This window comes from Apteryx mantelli, chromosome 4 (genome assembly GCF_036417845.1).
Source record: "Apteryx mantelli isolate bAptMan1 chromosome 4, bAptMan1.hap1, whole genome shotgun sequence".
Classification (NCBI taxonomy): domain Eukaryota; kingdom Metazoa; phylum Chordata; class Aves; order Apterygiformes; family Apterygidae; genus Apteryx; species Apteryx mantelli.
In genome coordinates, this window is record NC_089981.1 from 72832497 (window position 1) to 72849839 (window position 17343).

General features: G+C 38.9%; 1 protein-coding gene across 1 annotated transcript in view; it reads left to right on the plus strand.

Annotated features, from left to right (window-relative positions):
* UNC79 (unc-79 homolog, NALCN channel complex subunit) overlaps positions 1 to 17343 on the plus strand; it is a 113378-nt gene that overhangs the window by 21244 nt on the left and 74791 nt on the right. The window contains exons 8-20 of the mRNA XM_067296968.1: positions 584 to 648; positions 2508 to 2596; positions 3770 to 3810; positions 5112 to 5140; positions 5585 to 5814; positions 6131 to 6302; positions 8663 to 8893; positions 10579 to 10769; positions 11756 to 11879; positions 13088 to 13228; positions 14472 to 14693; positions 15294 to 15521; positions 16972 to 17113. Coding sequence (XP_067153069.1) covers positions 584 to 648; positions 2508 to 2596; positions 3770 to 3810; positions 5112 to 5140; positions 5585 to 5814; positions 6131 to 6302; positions 8663 to 8893; positions 10579 to 10769; positions 11756 to 11879; positions 13088 to 13228; positions 14472 to 14693; positions 15294 to 15521; positions 16972 to 17113 — 1905 coding nt within the window. The remainder of the gene's footprint in view (positions 1 to 583; positions 649 to 2507; positions 2597 to 3769; positions 3811 to 5111; positions 5141 to 5584; positions 5815 to 6130; positions 6303 to 8662; positions 8894 to 10578; positions 10770 to 11755; positions 11880 to 13087; positions 13229 to 14471; positions 14694 to 15293; positions 15522 to 16971; positions 17114 to 17343) is intronic.

Sequence of the window (17343 nt, forward strand, 5' to 3'; positions counted from 1 at the left end):
AGTGGAATAGTTTTTCTCTATATAAATTCTCTGTTAATGTATCCCAGAATGAGATTTGTGTTTTCTGCAGTCACGTGGCACTTTGACTTTATGGCACTCCATACAGCATCCAAGTGATGCCACTTGAACATGGCTTTGTTGTTTACTTCTTGTCATTACAATGCTAAGGCTCCTTCCCTGGCTGGACTATTTTTCCTTTCTCAAGGCTGTGTTTGCATATTGCCTAACAATGTTATTAAATGTATTAAGCTACATCTACCATCCTGCTCCTGGAGGGGAATGGTAATTAATTAATTCAGGATCTGCTGGGAGCAGGAAGGAGTTAAAAAGGGTGTGTTTGTGTCTTAATTTTTCCTTTTCTTTGGGTTCATGATTCATTTCATAATTAATTCTCTAACAGGTCAGGAGACATGTATAATCTAGGTTGTTTATTATAATTATTATGCTTTGTGAGGTTATGTCGCCTCTCATATTTGTGTAGCACTTAGTGCAAGGGGATGTTGATCTTAGTTGGTACTACTAATTACAAAGAATGTAAATATCTTGTCTCTGTTTATTAATCAGCTGTGTTTTGGTTTTGCAGCCTGGAATCCTATTCATTGCCAGCACATTGAATGTCATAATGCAATTAACAAACCAGCTGTAAAGGTACTGCTATTTCTTCAGGGCTCAAATGCAGCCTGCTAGAAGCAGTGGGGTGGGAGTTCGGCGCTGTGATTTGAGTCCAGCCATATGCCCTGTTTAAGTGCAGGTGACCAAGGGCAGGTGCTAAGGGAACAGCATGGTGTGTGGAGACTAAAGGCACCAGAACTTTGTGAATATGTTCTTTGGCCCCCTAAAGCAAGATGGAATATTTCTTCCAGCTTCTGTAAGCTGAGTCTTGATATTAATTGTGAGGCTGGTTGCAGAGCGCTTTGCAATATTCTAAGCTGGATTCTAGCTAATCAATATAAATATTTTCCTGAACGTATTTCTGTGTGTGTGTGTGTGTGTGATTGTAGAGGATACTATATACACAAAATTTTATGTCAGTTACAGAGGTACCTGTACACATTGGTATCCGAATGAGGTCATACGGTTCTTTAAATTGAAGAAAACCACATTAACTCTGACTGTGATCCTTTGCTTGGAGTGGACCCTATAGCAAAGAGCAACAGAGCTTTACTTGCCTCTTTTATAGCCCCCTTTAAAGGAAGTAAATGATATCTTCCCTGTTTTCACACAAGATAACAAAAAGTAAAATGGTTTGCCCAGGATCATAGAGTGGTCCAGTGGCAGAGGCAGGAATAGCATCCCAAGTCCAGAGCATACTACTGTTAGGAGTACTAATTAGTTTTATTAGATCTGTATTAGGTAGATACGTAGACCTGACCAGTGTTCCTGGCATCATTCAAATACTAACATAATTACATTAGTTCTTCAGTGAGCTTTTTCTGCTGGGGGATGATGGTGACACTAGATCTCACAGGTCCCACAGGGGATCACCTCCTTCCACTCCAACCGTTCTCCATGATCCCCTTTAGACTCCATAGGAAAAAAGCTGGAAGGTGTTGCTTCATGTTCTAAAGATCGCTGGATTCAGGCTAATCACTAAGGAGAGCAAAATGCCAATGAATCTTACAGGTCCAAGCTTTATAGATGAAATATTTCAAGTATTTTGAGTGATCTCTTAGCTTAATTTTGTATGACAGAACCAGTCTTGTCTGTGTGGTAGCAGATCAAATGCAGCCTGTTGTCTCTTGGATAGATTAATGTAAATCTGGTTAACAAAGATGAGAAACATCAAATGAGCCATTTGTCTTTACAAGTAAGATCTTGCACTTGGCTGGACTAAGAAAAAATTTAAATGGTTAATAGACAGAAGTGAAGATGTTGTGTATGCATACTGCTGTTCAGCTTTCCCTTAAACAATACAAAGCACTTAACCGAATGCATATGTTCATATTGTTATGTAATCAGCTAATGCATAGAAAAATAAAAGCTAATGCAAGAGAAAGAGCATTCTTTCTGAGTTTGGAAAATAGCAGCCTATGCTGCTGAAGGTCCATAACTCTCATATTGTCACCAAAATTGTGCTGTATAGCTAATAACCATAATGACAAAAATTAGATTTTGCTAAAAGAGACATTACTGAGGTAGAGAAATCTAGACTTTTATCTTACCCAGTTCTAAGCAATGAATCCTCTAAGTGATTGTCTTTTTGGAGGGGAAAAAACCCACTAAACCAATAGTGACTGTGGAATGTAAGTAAATGTGAATGTGTACATAGAATATACTTGTAATTCAGGTTCTCATTCTTAGCTATATAATTGTCTTCGATAGAAATAATTTGAGATCCTGTGCTGCCAGGTGCTGAGTGCCATCTTCTGGAATACTAAATATTCTCAACAATTACCAAAGTTGTGTACCAAAGCAATACAGTATTTTATAGCATTAATGTGTTGAACACTGTCTCAGTGAACTTCCACAGACAGATGCATTAATTCTTTTCTTCCTCTGTGTTTCAGATGTGCATTGACCCTTCCTTGTCTGTGGCCTTGGGTGATAAACCACCTCCCCTGTATCTTTGTGAAGAATGCAGCCAGAGAATTGCAGGGTAGGTAAACTAAGAGATGGTTATAATCTGTTAAACTCCACAGTTTGAAACAGTCTGCTGCAGAAGAATGTTATGCTTTTTTCAGTATGACTTAGTATATAATTTATATAGATAACCCTATTGAAATGTATGGACAAAACTGCCACCCCGCCTGAATAAGGGTTATGGAAACTGACCCCACAAGATCAGCATTAGCTTGGACAGTAGAGAGTTTTAAAGGCTGAATGAATGATATGAATTTTCTGAATGAATTGATACTGTGGGATGCACTGACTACGTTAGGGGAACCTCATTAATGTACAACCTTTTGCTCATAAAATGTTTTCTCTCGTCATCCCTCAGTAGTCATTAAAAGCAAGGCATTACAGTGAAAGTTCTTTTACAGAGACTTCATTACTTTTCTGTACTTCAGAATATTCTCTAGTGGGTACTGTGAAGCAGCAGAGTAAAGAATTGAAACTGGTCCAGACTTGTCTAATACCTGAAAGGAATACATCCTGAGATGAATTAACCTAATTTTTTATACTGCTTATTTTGTATGCATAAATTTACAAGATCTAGTAATTCTCAAAGGGACTTCCAATCATTAATTCAAATGCACAAGGTTGCAGTTAGTTCAGAAGCTACACATAGTTTTTTGGCCCTGGTTTAACAGACACCCTTGTATCACACCAGCTGTAGGAAAAGCAATTACATCTCGTAGAAGTCACCTTGGTTATTAAGTTATTGTTGATTTAAAGCTTCAGAAAAAGAAATTTAATTTGCTAGAAGCATAGCTTTTAAGGAGACTCACAGAAAATGGTACTGGTAAAAAATTTTTTTCCATGTTCGTCTGTCACTCTTCACTATAATTTTTTTAGCTCTCAGACTTGCAGAGCCCACAGCATTTTCATTTGCTAAATTAAAGCCTTAGAAGTAATTTTTTGAAAGCCTTGAACATGATGGACCAACACCAATATAGTGGTAATTTGCAATAAGCAGGACACAACAAAGACAGGTAATGTAAAGCAGCATACAGTTTATAAAATTATGTTTGTAGAAAAGCTGTTTCAGAATAATGTCAATCCTACCACATTAAGTTAGATAACTTCCCTCTGTGCAAAAATAAATGCATATATAAATAAAGTATTGGCAAGCTAATTAGATACACAATTTTTTTGTTTGTTTGTTTAGGGATCACAGTGAATGGTTGATTGATGTTCTTCTGCCGCAGGGTAAGAGATATTTTAAGGATAGGTACAGACTAATCATAATTGTACAGCCTGATGTTTATTGATATTTTTGCATACTGTATCATTTGAAATGCTGCACTATATTTTAAAGGAATATTGTAGGATTTTAGAGTAGCTTGTACTTAAGGCTGACTAATGTCTGTAAAGTTCTATAAAAAAATTAACTAACTAGCTAGTCCTCTACCTGAATTAAGTAATACTATGCAACTCTTCATATGTGAGGAAAGAGAGACAATTGGACAGATTTTCAAATCATCAAACGTTCACAACTGGTGCCAGATTTTTTCAAAGTATTTGTGCCCAGCACAGGTGTCCAAAAAGGGGCTAGTTCTTCCGGAAACGGGGCTCTGATTCTAAAACTCCTAAAGCTTCTGAAAATCTATCCTAACAACACAAGGCTGCAAAGGTTATCAAAAATGGGGTATAAAATATTTTTGAATTGTACAGTCATTGGTCCAGTCATGGTTCATTGGCTATCAGAGAACCTGATATTGCAGTTAACCACTAAAATACAGACAAAGCTTGTTGCTAGACTATTTGGAATTCCTTGCCTTTACAAGGACAGTTGCATGTTCTCTAAAATACTCTGGCATGGACCAAACAAAGATAGTCCCTGTCTTTTTTCTTCAAACTGAAAATTCTTGAGTACTGGAGATTTTTTTCTTGCTGTCTCCTTTTAACTGAAATCTAATGTAGATTTTGGAATGTTTCCTTTACTTAGAAAAGTACTTCTCTTTGTTCAGGCACCCATGTTTACTGAATTAGATGTTGCAGGGACAACAGACTGAATAGATATTACCTACCGATTAAATCTGCAAACATTTCTGTGTGGAGTTATAGCCATTCTATCTGTAGTCCATATCTACGTTGTTAATCGAAACTCACCAATCTTCCATCCTACAAACTTTCACTGGCAGTGTGAACCCATCTGAGCAGTGTCTCCCCCAGCGTGCCAATCATATTAGCATCCCAAGAGGCTTACTGTTACAAGCCTGTCTGTGAGGCAGAAGCATAAGCAGACGGTGGATGGTATGTGGAGCACACTGCACTTATTACTACCCCAAGGCTGTTCTTTCATTTCAGCATAGAAATAGCCAGTAGGCCTTGAGTATACAGCATCCTACCTCATGCAATCAAAGAAGCTTAGAGATCTTATTAATATCTGGAAACACAAGTTTAGCCTTGGACATTTCCTTGTAACAATTCCATTTCTCTGTGGTTGCCATAGTAAAACAGAAGGATCATCATTCTGTGTTGATGTTTTGTATGCCTTCCCCTTACAGCTGAAATTTCTGCTATATGTCAGAAGAAGGTAAGATTAAGTAGTCATTTGTGTGATGAGGCATGATTTGGTGTTGTGTGTAATGTCATTCCATTACTGTTTTGTTGCCTTTTTTTTTTTTTAAACTATTCTAAGTTTTCACAATGTATCCATGAATACATTTGTTGGGGGGTGGGGAGAAGCAAGATTTTTTCAGGGCTCAAGCCAAAAAGTGGAGTTTGACTGAAGTGTTGGTTTGGTCCATTCTAAAAGAAGAGCAGCCATGACATTTAAGTCCAGGCCCAATGATAGGCCTGAGCTCATCTTCCTTGAAGTTCAGTGACAGTTGGCATCAGGAGTTTATACATAGCTGTAGTGAATTTGGAAACAGCCAACACTTGAACCATTTCCCCCGTGCTGATTCTCATCACTGTTTTTGATTCTTTTTCCTGATACCTGTGGCCTAATACTTTTTTTGTTGTTGTTGTTTTCTAGAACTGCAGCTCACATGTCAGAAGGGCTGTTGTCACATGCTTCTCAGCAGGCTGCTGTGGCCGCCATGGCAACAGGCCAGTACGCTATTGCAAAAGATGCCATTCGAACCATCACAGCAGTGAAGTTGGGGCAGCAGCAGAAACCCATCTTTATCAGACCTCCCCACCCCCTATCAATACCCGGGAATGCGGGGCAGAGGAACTGGTGTGTACCGTGGAAGCTGTGATCAGGTAATATGGCAGTTTATAAAGTGTCAATATATAAAGTAGGATCAGACCTTCATGTAAATATTGCCTGCAAATTGATCCTAGTTTCACCAGGATAAGTTCAAAGCAGGAACACTGAATTCCTGCTGCTATAGCAGATCAACTGTGAGAGTTGTCCTCATGGAATAATTCAGCCTTGAATCCTAGGACTTGATCTTATTTCATTAATGTGCTCAGGAAAATGAGGACATCAGGTGCTTTAACCTCTAATTATCGTTGGTCATCTACCTGCATCCCGTGCAGGAAAACTATACTCACTGACCACAAACTTGTTTTATAGCTTGCTGAAAGAAGCAGAGTTCCATGCTGAGCAGAGGGAGTATGAACTCAACCGCAGGAGACAGATGGGCCTCTCTTCTTCCCATCACTCCTTGGACAACACAGACTTTGATAATAAAGATGATGACAAGCATGATCAACGCCTCCTGAGCCAGTTTGGAATCTGGTTCTTAGTAAGAAATTCTTGCTATTTTCTTTTTTTTCTTTCTAAAGCCTCAATTTCTCTTTTCTTCATAGCACTTGGATTCAGTTGGACACTTCTCTGTTTTGTAAAAAGAAGGAAGGAATTCTATGACGCTTTCAGACTTGGAAATTTTGGAGTTAGTGTGGGTGGAAGTGCTTGCTGCCTACTCTGACCCCTGTATTGAATGTGTAATAGGGCTGTTCACCCGCTCAGTTTCTCATTACTTTTTATAAGCTTTCCAGCTTCTGCTCACTGCTGACCTCTGTTCTATGCCATTATTTTAATCCAAAAAGGCAATCCCTTAAAGATGCATCTTTTACCATCCATCTTTAAACATCAGTCTCTAGAAACTCAGCTTTCTGTTTTACCTCTGAATAGGCTGGAAGGGGTCTTAGTGAGCTGCTTTCCTTCCTGCCTTCAGAGTAGTCTAGCTGGATCAGTCCCAGTTGCTTTACTCCAGCTAATTCACCCCGGAGGGGCTGACAGAATGAAGCCCTGCTGCCTCCACCCCTCATTGTAGCTGGCAGAGATTATTCCTAAATAGCAGGACTGCCACCAGCTAATTCATGAGCAGGCCAAGCTGGGGCCTGATAGGTCCTGGCAAATCAGACTTTCTCCTCAGTCTGTCAGTGACAAGTGGACAATAATGGGACCCCTGGCCAATCATCTAAACAGAGATGGGAACAGCAGGATGGCAGGTCTAGAACCCCACAATGCCAACAAAGCTGCTCTTGGAAGAGCAGAAAAGAAGACTTTAAAATGACTATGTGAGCAAACTCTGCATTCTGTTTATATCTTGTGGTTTTTGTTGTTTCATGTTATTTTAGCCTTCACATAAATCTGTTGGGTTGGACTCTGCCTTAAAAAAATTTTTTTTTTTACCGTGCCATATTCATCTGTTCTGCTTCAAATAATGTTTTATAAAGACTGAAGGCCTCTCTCTCCAGAAGAAATAGGATCTAAATGACAACAGAACAGGTTTTGTTGCACTGTGTTGGTAACATGTCTCATCCTTGATACTAAGAGTGTATCTTTCTATGGCAAGAAGGGGAGCTCACTAATTTCATTCTTTTCTTATGAAATCCTTTGATCTCTCCATAGGGAGTACCAGCAGAGATGACAGCACTGATAGTGAGAAATAGTGGGTTGTTGATTTTTTTCCATTAAATGAATGCTTTTCATCTAGGAATTGGACAGAGTTCAAGAGTTCCCCTCAAAAAGGCTGACAATGCCTTTGAGTTACCACTCAACTGAGACAGGCACCAGAAAGTAGTCAAACAGCTTAACTTAAACCTACAATGAAGTAGAACAACGAAGATGCCATTTTGAATTTGCAGGGATGTTGTTAGCTGCTGCATCCCCAGAAAAACGTAGAGGAAAAGCACTTGTGAAAAGGGTTCTGGTCTTCTCTGGGAGGCAGCGCTGTAAGCTGTTTTACGTGAAATGATATGAATGCTTCTTCTGTCTTCATTTGCTGCAATACAGCAATCACTGGTTTCAGCTTGTCAATTGCTGGAAATATAGCATTCACTAGGAAGTTACACCTAACAGCTGATAAGTGGTTAGAAGACACTTCCTAAATCTCCTGTTTGTTATTTGCCATTCTATTGATGCTCTCTTTGGATTCAGTACGGCAAGCTGACTTGAAAGTTTCTCTGCTGGCCCCGGGAGGTACGAAGAACTCAAATAGCAGGTGGTAAGGACTTGGCAATGTGCGTAGTGTGTGAGTTGGGATACAAGCTTGGGCTCAGATGTGGGCTGGTTTTGCAGTGCAAACATTTTTCTAGAAGGAGTGAATTTAGAGAAGGGGAGAAGAATAGTCTTAATCACTCTGAGAGTTTTTGAGAACTTAAAACTCATATTCTTATCCCAAATGAGGACAAAAAGTCAAAATCAGAATCATTTCTGCAAAACAGAGTTCACTTTTATTCTGCCAAGTAACTGTTTTCTTTCAAACTTTTTGAAACACTTCAGTTGGCCTGTCCTTAAATTTTACATAATCTCTGTTTTTTGTTTTTCTTCTGGGCATTACGTTACACTTTGAAATGAAAAGTCATTTTGAAGCCCATACCAGAATGTTTCAGTTTGTCAAAGTATTCTGTATTGATATTTTCAGTGCTGAAATTAAGAAACAAAGAAATTTGATACTCTTTTCAAATTTTTATTTTCTGATTATGAAAATATTTTGTCAATAATCTTGTGCCAAACTCTGCTTAAAACTGATCAGCTCAATTACCTCCTATGTAATCTGCAGGCAGGTATCTCAGAATATGCAAAATGTAGTAGATAAAAACACTTTCCCACCTTTAATTCTAGAAATTAAATTTGATTTCTGTTTCTGTCCTCCAGGTGAGCCTTTGCACTCCCAGTGAGAATACACCCACAGAGAGTTTAGCAAGGCTGGTTAGTATGGTATTCCAGTGGTTTCATTCTACAGCTTATATGATGGATGATGAAGTTGGTAGCCTGGTTGAAAAGCTTAAGCCCCAGTTTGTTACCAAGTGGTTGAAGACAGTTTGTGATGTCCGGTTTGATGTCATGGTTATGTGCCTCCTTCCCAAACCAATGGAGTTTGCCAGGGTAAGAATAATTTATATGAAGATTCCTATTTTGCCTCAAAGATTAAAATCTGATAAAACATCCAAGCGTGTCTTAAGAAATGGGCACAGTTTCTCTGCTCCCAGATATAAGCCTGTCCTTTGCTAGTTCCGTTTACTAATCTGTGTTTCTCTGCTCTTTGCATACCATATCTCTGCAATTGTATGTTAAAGTTCATGAAATCACACAATTCAGGTACCTAATTTAAGTGGCTCAGGAGATTAGTGTGCCTTGGTTTGCCTTATTGTTGATGGAGAGAAAGAGGCTTATCTGGAAGGTCATTCAGGGTACCTGAGAAGTCCTGTGCTGGAATCACTCTTAGAAGGAGTCTTCCTGTTCCTTAACTATGAAACAGAACTACCCTCTTAACCTGGATAGCAAAGATGCCCATCAGAGTTTGGGCATATTTGTCAATATTCCTCTGTTGAAAACTAAATATCAGCATGAAAATAGGAGCTTCACATTTGTGACGGGTTTAAGACTTTTTCCTCACTTATCACTGCCAACTATTCCGCATATGCTTTTGTAAAATTCGGAGAAGACTTTCATTTCACAACCTCCATACATAAAATGTCTAGTGGCCATGTTCTTTTTCTTTCCTAGAATCAAGTGACTAGACTAGGAAGGGCCATAAAGCCTTGCTGTGATATATTACATAATCAGGGATGAAATATGGATCCATGGATTTTACATGATCTAATATGTTGGATTTGCTGTGCATGTGTAGACCAGCATGTGCATATGTGTTACCCTAGACCATCACTCTGAAGATAGACCTGTTTTGTGGGAGGATAATGGAGGGCAGCTGAGGGAATTTGAGAGATGCATGGATGCAGTGGGTATTAAAAGTGAAGAAAAGAGGTCTGGACTTTAAAGCTAGAGGAGAGAAATAACTGAACCTCATGCTGTATAGTCTGTTGTGGACCTTTCACTTATCTTGGATCCAGCCCCCTTTTTAAGTTTTATTACCCCCATTGCAATACTTAAGACAAGACTGACAACTTGCCAGATTTGCAAGGATCGAATAGAACATAAAGGTGAACAGCCATGAAATTAGCTATGATGAACGGAGAAAAAATAGTTCGTTGGCTGAGATTACTAGTGGTTGCTGCCAAAGTAGTAGGCATCTCTAGAGCCATTAGTAAGGAACAGCAGATGTGAGCTGAGGTCATTAGAATAATTAATCTCTGTAGGCCAGTTATTTATTTACTTAGGAGTATATTTTTTTTGGTTCCATCACTCAGAACCTTCCCTCAAAGAAAGAAACATTTAAAAAACCCATGTGATATGGGCCAAGTTTTTCAGTATAAAGACCCAACACTAACTAGTGGACCAGAACAAAGAATTGAAGCTGTAAGTTTGTCCAAGCTGTAAGTTTGTCCTGCACTGAGAAGTGTAGACAATGGGAGATTACTCTGTGTCATGGCATGGAAGTGAACAAACTTCATTTAAATCTTGGACAGTAGACTCTGGTCTGAGGGTCAAATGAAAGAGGAAAAAAAAATGGTGCAATCCTCATGGGTGACTTCTAAATTCAGCCTAGAAGGCACTGATGATCATCCCCCACAATTTCTTGGCTGCAACACACTGAGCAAATTTACGGTGCTGGACAAATAATGAGGACTAGAATAATCACTCATCAGTATGATTGCTGAAAATGCCCACAGGTTGGTGGATACTGGGACAAATCCTGTAGTGCTGTGACCCAGTTAAAAGAAGGTCTGAATCGAATCCTTTGCTTGATTCCATACAATGTGATAAACCAGCCGGTATGGGAATGTATCATGCCAGAGTGGTTGGAAGCTATAAGGACAGAAGTGCCTGATAATCAACTGAAAGAGTTCCGGGAAGTGTTAAGGTGAGTAGAGATGTGTAGGAGCCATTCTGTGTGTGCGTATGTCGATTGTTTAGGGTTTTAGCACAATAAAATAATGAATAAAAATGCCATTGAGATTGTTTTCCCAAGTCCAGTAGACAGTAGCAAGTGAATGTTGCTGAAACATTCATGAATTATATTTAGACTAGAGCACTTAAGCTTTGGGAAAGTTTCATTTTATTACTCTTGATATCCTTGAAACTGTATTAAGAGTCAAATACATAGGTGCTTCTTTGCTCTGAGCAAAGTGCATTTTCAGTAGCTTCCTGCTGCATGGTGGAGGAAGCATCTTTCTCCTTCTGGCCAGCAGTTGATGTGAAAAGGTGGGGATTAGTAGAAGCCTGGCCCCTATTAACTAGCTCTGCAGAGCTGGCACAGGAAGAGTGGTGATCTGTATTGATTTAGGTAATGTTTTCCCCTGCTGAGCAACAGAAACACCAGAATAAGAATGGTGGCTGGCTGAGTCATAATTACCTGTCTGGTGTTCTCTTTTTACAATAAAACTTCACATTGCCTTTTAACTGATTAAAAGGTTCTGAAGCTGACTGTAGATTTATACTTGTAGGGGCTGATGTGAACATTTCTAGTATAAATGATGAATAGTGGAGCAGTGGTGAGATGAGAAATATTCCTATACATTGGATATTGAAAGAGATTGTGCTTTCAAATGAAAATACTTTTTCTAACTGATCTCCCCAAAGTTATCTGCATAGCCTGACTGGGCCTGATCTGAGATGTAATGTACACTCAATAAGGTGCACCACCAAACTCAGGAATGACCTTGTGTGCTCCACACAGGTAGTATCAGCAACCTAGCTCAATTCCTTGTCTGACTGGAAAGGGAGGGTGCAAATAAGGAATACACAATTAAGATGACAGAAGCTTTGCAGCTGGTAGTGAGATTGACTTGCTATCAGTGCAGTGTGTGATGTGACTCAGTGATCCTATATTTTTGTTCTACTTTTCAGCAAAATGTTTGATATTGAACTTTGCCCTCTCCCTTTCTCTATGGAGGAGATGTTTGGCTTCATTAGTTGTCGATTCACAGGTTATCCATCCTCCGTGCAAGAGCAAGCATTGCTTTGGCTGCATGTAAGTGTTCTTTCTTGACATGTCATGCTGAAGCAGCTTATGATTTTGAAAAAGAAAAAGAGCCACTTTTTCAAGGATCAGGAAACCTTTCTGCCCTTTGCCTGGCCCCAATGTAAGGCAATTCATAGGTAGTTCCTGGGAAGTTTTGTGTTGCTAACCCATCATGCACAATATACTGGAAACCTGGAAATCCCTTTTCCCTTTGAATGTCAGTTGGTCTTTAAGGCCATTTAGGTATCTCTGGCTTATTGCCAGTTGTACTTTTTAGTCTCCACAGACTGTGGTCTGTAGATTCCCAAATTAATGCCAGGCTCCAGAAGCAGTTGGAGTCTCTCACATACAGAGAACTGGATTGGACTGGCTCTGGACCCATCAGGCTTTCTACTGCTCTGGGCCTCCTGTGCTATATTCTTCCACAAAGCTGGCATTCATCCAACATTCATATTCAAAAGCTACAGGAAAAGCAGTGTCTTCTGGGGGCAGGGCATTCAAAAGGGCATGAAATTTTCCACGGCACCAGCCCCTTGGAATAATAACTATAATCTTCATTATCGCTTCTGCTCTGCTGAGGGTTATTTTGGTGTAGTTTCTGCAAAGAGTAGTTTACCCGATGATTGTAGCAATTTTCCTATTTGCAAAATTTTCTAGTAAGGTATGATTTTTGTAGATTTTGCTTGCTCCTAATAACAGTTTGACAAGTACAAATGAGCTTATTTGTTGCTGACAAAATAGATGATGAATATTCCCTCAGTGATTTGCAGACAACCAGGCTTCTCAGTATATTGAAGTCTGTAGCAACCACTCTGACTGGATTCTTAGGATAATTACAGGAATTCAGTATTAGGAAATAATAAAGATAGTAAATAGTTATGCAAGTATTGGTAACATTTTTGCTTTGCCGAAACCTTTTGTCCAACAACCTCACACACCTATGTGTTTGTGTGTAAAGCTATCTCAAGTAGCATAAAGGAGATGTCAACAAATATTTTGAAAATACCCTATTTTGCCAGTTCTTTTGCCCTGATTCTAACTGAAACCTATGCTCACAGCTCACCCCATTGACTCCCAATCATATTACTTGTTCCTGAAATTGAATGCATGAAACTTGCTGAACTGGGGATTGTGTAATAAATGTGCTTATAAAAGTAGCTGGTATTTTCGATCAAATTTGAAAGCTGATGCTGTTTTTAATTATTGTCTTTCTTCAGGTGTTATCTGAACTAGACATTGTTGTCCCTCTTCAGTTACTAATCAGCATGTTTTCTGATGGAGTTAATTCTGTAAAAGAGTTAGCAAATCAAAGAAAATCAAGAGTCAGTGAATTGGCAGGAAATCTTGCAGCTCGGAGGGTAATTGTTACTTATCCTGTTTTTTTTTTTTTTTCCTCCTTAGAACAGTTTTCATAATAGAATGCATGTGAAGAATTAAAAGGTCATTTTTTAATGTGGCAATATTTGGTTGGAAGCATGATACAAATTTTTAGAGTGAAAAAAAAAATTGGTATGACTTCTTGTATTAATGCTTCTCTATCACTTGGTCAGTGTAAAGATAATGCAGATAGGAGTTAACTGCACAGTCTTTCTCAGTGAACTGTTTTGCTGGGAATACTTTTGGAGTGTTTGCCTTGGTATCATTTTCCTTCTCTGTATCTTCTATTCTCTACCATCAACAAGAAGTTTTTATGGAGAGCTGATCACCCAGAGTGAGCTTTCATATTTTAGTAGTACATGTTTGATGGAGACTAGATATGTTCTGGGAGGATACCAGAACAGAACTTATTTTTGTGTCCCTGCGTTTTTCCTCATGTTTCGCCCACCCCATCCAAGAGATGCAGAAATTGATGTAGAATAAAGCTGTTTATCACAGGCTTATGGTCCAGAAGAAAATGTATACAAATGTTTACTACACATACTTGGAAAAATGTGACTAACTTCCCAGCAGTCTTGCACAAAGTGTTTCATGGACAGTAGGAACACAGTGCTTGAATGACCAGATCTTTAGCATCATCTAATAGTATACCTCTCTGAAACACTTAGAGGTTCTGAGGGTGTTGTAGGTGGCCTACTGTGGTGTAGACGTAAACCAGTGCTGACACGCACATCTTATTACCTCTATGTTCAGTTGCTTTGCAGCTGCTTGTATCCTTGGTATAGCCTTGGTTACACTGCTGTCTCGAGATAACCTATTTATTTATTTATTTATTCATTTATTTTTTATTGGACTATTACTATTGAAGTTGGTATCCCTTGATCATGGAGCAGATTATTGTAACCTTGAGGGCCACTTTACCGCCTATACTGATTTTCCATTTGGTTTATGATGCTAAATTTCCTCCTTAGTGAAGCTAAGTTAATGAATGTCAACCATTTAACTTAAAAGAATATGTGTATCCATGCAGAATGTCTCCTGTACTTTTAGCATATTTTAGCGTTTAATGGCATTAAGGGACACTTGTAAGTTTTACAAAAAATAGCTACAAAAGGGAATAATAAGGCTGTCAAAGTTCTTGCCATTTGCCATAGTTTCATATAGAATTAATTTGCTTAAATGCTTAACATTCATTTGGATTTTTTTTTTTTTTTATGCATTCAGGTAAGCGTTGCTTCTGACCCTGGACGCAGAGTTCAGCACAACATGCTGAGTCCTTTCCCAAGTCCTTTCCAGAGCCCATTTCGCAGTCCAATACGTAGTCCTTTTCACAGCCCGTTCAAAAACTTTGCACACCCCGGTGGAAAGACTATTGACTTTGACTGTGAGGATGATGAAATGAATCTTAATTGCTTCATACTCATGTTTGATCTCATCTTGAAGCAGGTACTTACAGAAGAAAAATATACACATTAAAGGACACTAAAGTTCTTTAAAGTCACTTGTACTCAGTCCCTTTCTGCTGAAGACTGGCATGAAGTATAAGACATTCAAACCTCTCTACAGTTCTCACCAAGCTTCAGTCTTACCAGAGTTACATGTTCATGGTCAATGAAGAGAAGGTAGATGCCTCCAGAGTGTGTTAGCTGTCTCATATGAGTGAAATGAACTGCCCTTTGGAGATACGTCTTTCTACAGACTACAGGCAGAGGCTTGTTGATAGGCTTACGTTAGATGCATAATTTTTGAATAGATAAATTTATGCATTGTGAATCCAAAGCCCAAGTGGTTTGGATAATTGTCTCCAGGTAAAATTCATGGATCCTCTGCTTGAAATTCTCTATTTGACTTTGAAAATCTTACTTTAGCTGTTCAAATTTGGCCCCCAATGTCAGTGGCTATATTTGAAACTGTGAGTTCAAATTTATCTTGGACTCTTCCCAGTACTGTATTTTAACAGTGGCAGAAATGTAGGAATAAGTAGACTGGTCAGAGCTGTGGCCTTTAAATAAATGATCAATCCTTACTCTTTTTACTCTTTTTCAGATGGAACTCCAGGATGATGGTATCACTTTGGGCTTAGAGAACAGCATTTCAAAAGATATAATTTCCATCATAAACAATGTGTTGCAGGCACCCTGGGGTGGTTCTCACACCTGTCAGAAGGATGAAAAAGCAGTTGAATGTGGTCTGTGTCAGTCTAGTATTCTGTGCTACCAGCTGTGTTTTGAGCTGCTGGAACAGCTTGCTCCAAAAGAAGAAATCAGACTTGTGGTAAGTAGTGCAAGAAAGGGCCTGTATTAGTGGTGTGCTGAAACTCCTCTTCATTTTGCTCATTACATTCTGCATGAGGGAGCAAAGCTGCACTGACCTTTGCCGTGGAGGATTTGGGAGGTTAAAGCAAAAATACCATTGAACTATAAAATCTTATTGGTTTGAATTGGAGATATTTAAAGAATACAGGGAATGACAATATTGATCCAGTATGGGACTCTTCCCCCATCAACACTGAAGTGCTGCTTCACTTTGGATTGACACTGCTGCGGTACTGTCTTAAATGAAATGTGAAATGATAATAATTAGTGCTTTTTATCTTATTTTAAAAGCTAAGAGTGATTCTCAATGAATAATGATTTTGAGTGATTTTGAATCATTTCTCAAATGGGCAACTTGAAAAACCTTATTTGGTACTTGATTGTTGAAAATGCTGAGCACCTTTGAAAAACAGATTTTGCTGAAATATTTCAGGTTGAGTATCCAACTTTATTGGACACAGAAATCTCAGCCAAATTCTGCTAGTCATCATTTATTTCTTCTGCAAAGCCATAGATGACTTTAAGCAGTACCTGTAGTGTGATGAATTTATTTCCATCTGAATATATGTACTCTTCCATCTGACAGTTGAGAAGATAGCATCATTCCTCCTATCTTGAGTGCTCATTTGCTGTGGCATGGTGGTGACAGGATCTTTATTAGTCATTTCTTTTTGGTGGTGGGCACAGTGATCCTCTTGATGTGTGAAAGGTTTGGAATTCCATTTTGATGCACGTGCTAGTAGTAAGTATTGTGGACACATTATTCAGTAACTTTTGCCAGAAAAATCATCTCATGCCCTTTCCTGTTCGGATTCTGGCCTCAAGTGAAAAGTGGCAAATGGTAAAGTCTTTTCTGTGACTGGGGCTTGATACCATTTCTAGCATCCACCTTGAGTTTTTAACATAACGGTAACAATAACAACTTGTATTCCTGAGTTCCTGGACACGTACAGGAAAAGCAACCTCAGCCTATTCCTTTTTTCAATGTAAAAGTGATTGAGGTAGCTCCTGCCTCTAAGCCTGTAACTACATAATGCAGTAGGAAGTGTGTCCTGCTCCTCTCTGTGCAATGGAGTGACTTTTCCGAGGGAAGCATGCTAAATTTGGTGAAACCTTGGGCCTGTGACTGTATTCTCCTCAGCTCCAATATGGATACACGATTCTGTTAAGTGAGATCACGTAAATCCGTGAACCATAGTCTCATTGTCAGCATGCATTTGCCAATGCAGAATTTTAAATATGCGGGTGATTTGAATGTGCAACTGCACACAGAATTTGACAGTTTCTGCCTCATTTGGGCTCAGTTTTTTCACACGCAATATAACTTAAACAGCAGGATTTGGCCTAATATATTTAGAGAATATATCACGAACATCAAGAAATGAATTTAACTTATTATGTTCTTAAAGGAGCCCACAGATAACCTTGAGGATAGTCTTCTGTATACTAGACCTGAGTTTATTATAGGAACTGAAGGAGAAGAGGAAGATAAATCAGCACCAAAACATGGAGAAAACCCAGGAAATCACACAGAGACCACAGAAAACACTGGTAGGTTGAGGGTGAGAAGGGTTGGGTGTTTCAGGAAGTCTTTAAATGGAACACCTCTACTCTTAAGGGAATACAAGGTTTTCAAGAAGTCTTTCAAATCCAGCAATGCACAGTCAATACTTTCTCATGCATTTAGTACTTTCAACATACTAATTTTATGGGAAGGCTGTATTATGTTGGGAGCAAATCTGACTGACTCTCAAAAATCTTTGAAGATATTGCTCTTTGAG